The sequence below is a fragment of the Plectropomus leopardus genome, unplaced genomic scaffold, assembly GCF_008729295.1.
Source record: "Plectropomus leopardus isolate mb unplaced genomic scaffold, YSFRI_Pleo_2.0 unplaced_scaffold15800, whole genome shotgun sequence".
Taxonomy (NCBI): Eukaryota; Metazoa; Chordata; class Actinopteri; order Perciformes; family Serranidae; genus Plectropomus; species Plectropomus leopardus.
The window spans coordinates 1-4,766 of record NW_024616946.1 but is presented as its reverse complement, the minus strand read 5'-3'; the positions used below and the strand labels follow the sequence as shown (position 1 = coordinate 4,766).

Sequence of the window (4,766 nt, the reverse complement as noted above, 5' to 3'; positions counted from 1 at the left end):
CAGTGAATTACAGAGAATAGGCAATCAAAGTGCTTAAAATGTTAATGTTAATAATAATTTTATTTATATAGTACCTTTAAAAGCAGAGTTTACAAAGTAGCAGAAATGCAGAAATGAAACAACAACGGAAAGCCAAACAGTCCCACTGAACACAAGCAAGACAAAACCTCAGGTAGAGTTGGGATAAAATTAAAATCAGTGGATAAATAATGCAAAATGCAGGATGCAAAAAGTCAATATGAAATCATAGAAGAGACCAAAAACAACTCCAATAGAAACAACAAAAGAAATTATACCACAAATAAAAGGAAATAAAATAAATAAAACATTAATTGAAAAGGCAAAATAAATATTAAGACAATGTCACATAAAAGCAGGTCCAAAAAATGAGGTTTAAGAAGTGATTTAAAATAATTTACTGATTCTTCCATTGCAGACTTTGGAATTTATTTAGTCACTGAAGATACTTTATCCTCAAAATTTTAACCAACTGAACTTTGTTTTTGCATAGACTGTAAGTGACCAGAGACTCATCTATGCTGGTAAACTGCTGCCTGATCATCTACACATCAAAGATCTCTTCAGACAGGTAGGAGTGAGGATATCTGTTTGCAACTGCACATTATCCTAGTGAAGTCTAAGAACAGAGGGTGTCGTATGCCATGAAGCTTTTTTAAAACAGGCCTTTATCTCCCCTTTCTCAGACTGACTCCATTCCCACGCTGCACCTGGTGTGTGCTGTCAGGAATCCACCCCAGGGACCCCTGGGAGCCAGACCTAAGGTGAGAGATGATGATGTTTGCTCATTCAACTTTCCTCAGAGCCTTGGCAGTGTGTTCACAAAGTATAAAGTTTTTTTGCATTTAACAGCAGCTTTACACTGAAAAAAAATAATTCACTGGGCTGACTGCTAGACAATTTTAGGGTGGAACATTTCCTTGTAATGTTACTAAATGCATGAGCTGACAACATGAATCCATCAGCACACCCTCAGTTTCAATATGACAGCTTTGACCATTTCATTTGCTTTTATTGTCTCTCTTGGATGACTTTTAATAATGAGTGGATATTGTTTAAAAATCTATGTTATTTTGAATGGATTATGTGAACTCTATATGTTCTAATCTTCACTCTGAGGAAGAGACTTTGGAAATTGTTGTTCATGCACTAAACCCTTGCGCTTGTCTGACAAGGAGACAATGCACAAATCTGCTGTTTTTGAATATGCCATAGACAGAGGCTCTCACTCCAGCCTGCTCTTTCTTGTTCTGAAAATGACGCTGTGCAGCCCCATTGTGTGGACAATAAACGGGGTGCAGGCTTCACTCGTTATCATTGGTGAACAACGAAATACAGCGAGTTTCAGTCTGCATGTCGAAGTGTCCTTGGACAAGACAGTGAATCCCAAAATGCTCCTAAAAGCTGTTCCGTCTTTGTGTGTTTGTGTATAAATGTTTCAAAAATCTTATACTGCAGCCTCACTCACCTGTGCATGAATGCATGTGTGGACAGTTAAATTTGTCTCATAGTGTGAAAGCTCTTTGAGTGATCGGACTAGAAAAGCACGAAACAAGTGCAGGTCTGTATATAAATAACTTTTTGTCATATTTGCTAAAATTGTCACTCTGTCCAGTACAAAAGACTGTGAAGAGTCTGTGAAAAAAATCTTCTCCTCCATGTATTGTTTCTAATAGCAACAACCAATCAGAGCGGAGGAGTTTCAAAGCAGCTGTCAATCATGTCAGCTAATGCTCATTAACTGCGGTCAAACTGTCAAACCAGGCTGGTGTATCAGTCTCATAAATTCAGCCACACACTGTGGTTTAAGAGGCGCTCCACCTTCCTGTGACATATTGAGCTCAAAGGCAGGTGTAGTTTTGAGACCCCAAGGAGCACTTTTTCACATCCTCCCTCATTACTGTCACACTGTGGAGTGGAACTGTTTCACTTCAGCCGTCATCCTTCAGAGCACAGCTACAGTTTAGAGATCATAAATTCCAGCTAAAGATAACTCAGTTTAGTTTCACTACCCTTTTAAGTGTCTCGTTGCACATCCCATTTAATGAAATGCATCTTTACAGACTCAACTTGTTATAGTGGGTTTGCTGAGTGACAAATGTTGATCATTTTTCAAACTCTTCTTGCCTTTGCAGACCACAGCCAGTCCCATAGTCCACACACAGAGCACACCTGAGCTGAGACAGAGGAGACAGTCCTCTTCAGCTTCACCTTCAGCTCACACACATTCCCCAGTGTCTCCAGCAGGAGCTCCATCATGGCCTGCTGCAGGGTAAGTCATAATGGAAGAAATGATGTATGTGCTGAACTCTGTTTTGGTTTCAATGGCATCATCAGACATCAGACTTTTAGCAGTACAGACGTGTTCAGGATATTTTTCCACAATAACTGAAAGCAATTTGATGTATACAAACCAGTAAAAAAGTCAAAATTGTCCAATTGTGGCCCATATTGTCATGATCTCTGTTTTCATGTTTTTGGAAAAGATGAAAAACTCTTAAAAATCATGTTTGATAATAATGATCATGGTAATAATAATAGTAATAATAACTATTATTATTACCGTTATTATTACAATAATAATCATAATAATAATAATGATGATGATGATGAAAAAACAGTTGCTGTGGCACCACCATCAAGGCTTTTGGTCTCCAATTCCTGTTGAGGAAGTTTGGCACAGGACTGGGCTTATGTGCCAAGTTTGGTTAGAGTTCCTCATAAGGAGAAGAAGTAGAAGTAGAAGAAGAAGAAGAAGGAGGAGGAGGAGGAGGAGATTCGCCAATGACAGCCAGGCCAACAGCAGAGCTGCCCAGCTCCTAATTGTAAAAACACGGAATTGAATAGTGACCCTAAAATCAAATCGTGGATTTTTAAAATTTTGACACCACTAATCAATTATTAGGGCTGCTCAAGAGGGAGTGCATTTGTTTTTGAAACCCTTGCTTAACATGCAGCCACATTAGCAAGTGCCAAGGGGAAGTGAAAGAGCAGATGTCAAACTATTACCGAAACACTTCATTTGCATCAAAGATGTCTCATCTCAAATAAGTGCAAATACCCTAATAAGACATGTTAAAACATGTTGAATTGGTCTATTCTCTTGAAAATGTAGAAAAGATAATCTATATAAAATAAAATAAATGAATAGAAAATGATTTTGTTGTCAATCCTATGTACACTGTCTCTTAGATTTCACTGGATATGGGTTGCAGTGTTAAATGGATATTAATCATATATCTGTTTTTGTTCCCTGCAGGCCTGGAGAACCACAGATGACCCAACCAGCCTTTCCCACCTACTCCCTGTACAGCCCCCAGCAGCTGCTGTGGCTCCAGCACGTCTACGCTCGACAGTATTACATGCAATAGTGAGTTTACATTTATACACTTTTAATTCATAAAAGTTTTGAATGTGCTGCATGAAACACAGACATGGGGGGTAAAGTACATGAGGTCCCCAGGCAATACTAGTACCATGCAAATAGGGCTGTTGTCAGAGGGCAGGTCTCCATTACAAATTTGCTCAAAACTTAAGCCATATTTTCACAAGTTGATACAACACAATTGTGTGATGACTGTGGTTTCATTGAGTGATATTCTGCGACTCCACCTCTCGTGATAACACCAAAAAGCATGGCGATTGATGTTCACAACATTAGCAGCTTTATTTCTATTCTATTACCACACTAGGCGTCATTATTTACAATCAAAGGCGTTGTAGGTGTGTAAAGTGAGCAATAATGGAAAGGCGAGCCCCTCATACGTGGGAGCGGCCACGTATGAGGGATTTTTGGGAGCTGATAGTCCACGATTTCACAGAGGAATTGTGGATTCAAAACTTCTGAATGATTTGCTCAATTTTTAAAGAGTTATGCGATGCAATAACACCTCTTGTAGCGCCTGCTGCATCATGCCTGTTCCTACCGACAAGCACATATCCATAGCATCATGTGAACTATAAAAGTGAAAAAATGTTTCCATTGCAGTTTTGCAAAATATGGATTTTTCAAATATAAAAATAGCTCACAAGTGGAAAAAATTACGTTAAAAGGGAGGGTTTTTTTTTTAATGGATTTTTTTCCATTAGGTTTATTTTATATTCGCAATTTCAGTTTGCTCAATTTGAGGATTAATGGAAATCCACATAATCACAATCTTGGGTCTCAGGCCCTCTCCAACAGTGCTCTTTAAATACATATAAACTTGACCAGTTACTGTTTCTCTGTTAGTGTGAGTTCCTCCATCAGCCTCATAGTCCAATTTTCCTCCAACAGCCAGGCAGCGTTGGCAGCAGCTGGCACTGTCCCCGCTGCACCAGCTACAACCATTGGCCAGCACCCTCCTGTTCCCGCCCACCAAGTCCCTGTGCCAGGCCCCTTAGCCAATCAGAACCCCATCAACAACCTGCCAGCCAATCAGAACCCAGTACAGGACGGCGCCTTCATCAACCCCGGGGAGGCCAACCAGAACGTGCGGATGAACGCGCAGGGTGGGCCTATGGTGGAGGACGAGGAGGACATGGAGCGTGATTGGCTGGACTGGTTGTATTCGGCTGCGAGATTCAGCGTCCTGCTCATGATCGTGTACTTCAACTCCAACCTGAGCCGCTTCCTGCTGGTGATGAGCATGCTCCTCCTTATGTACCTGTAAGTTCAACCTGTTACTCTGAAGGCTTTGAGCCTTCACATTCTCAAGTCTGACACCCAGAGTTTGCCGAAATGCTTCACTGCACTGTTTAGGCTTGAG

General features: G+C 40.4%; 1 protein-coding gene across 1 annotated transcript; it reads left to right on the top strand.

Moving 5' to 3' along the window:
• Positions 1–511: 511 nt before the first annotated feature.
• LOC121964503 (homocysteine-responsive endoplasmic reticulum-resident ubiquitin-like domain member 1 protein) lies at positions 512–4,666 on the top strand (the record flags this gene model as incomplete). Its single annotated transcript, XM_042514707.1, has 5 exons — positions 512–589; positions 705–782; positions 2,154–2,290; positions 3,278–3,388; positions 4,295–4,666. Coding segments are annotated over 5 exons (776 nt in total), but the record flags the coding sequence as incomplete, so codon positions are not given.
• Between the last annotated feature and the right edge of the window lie 100 nt (positions 4,667–4,766).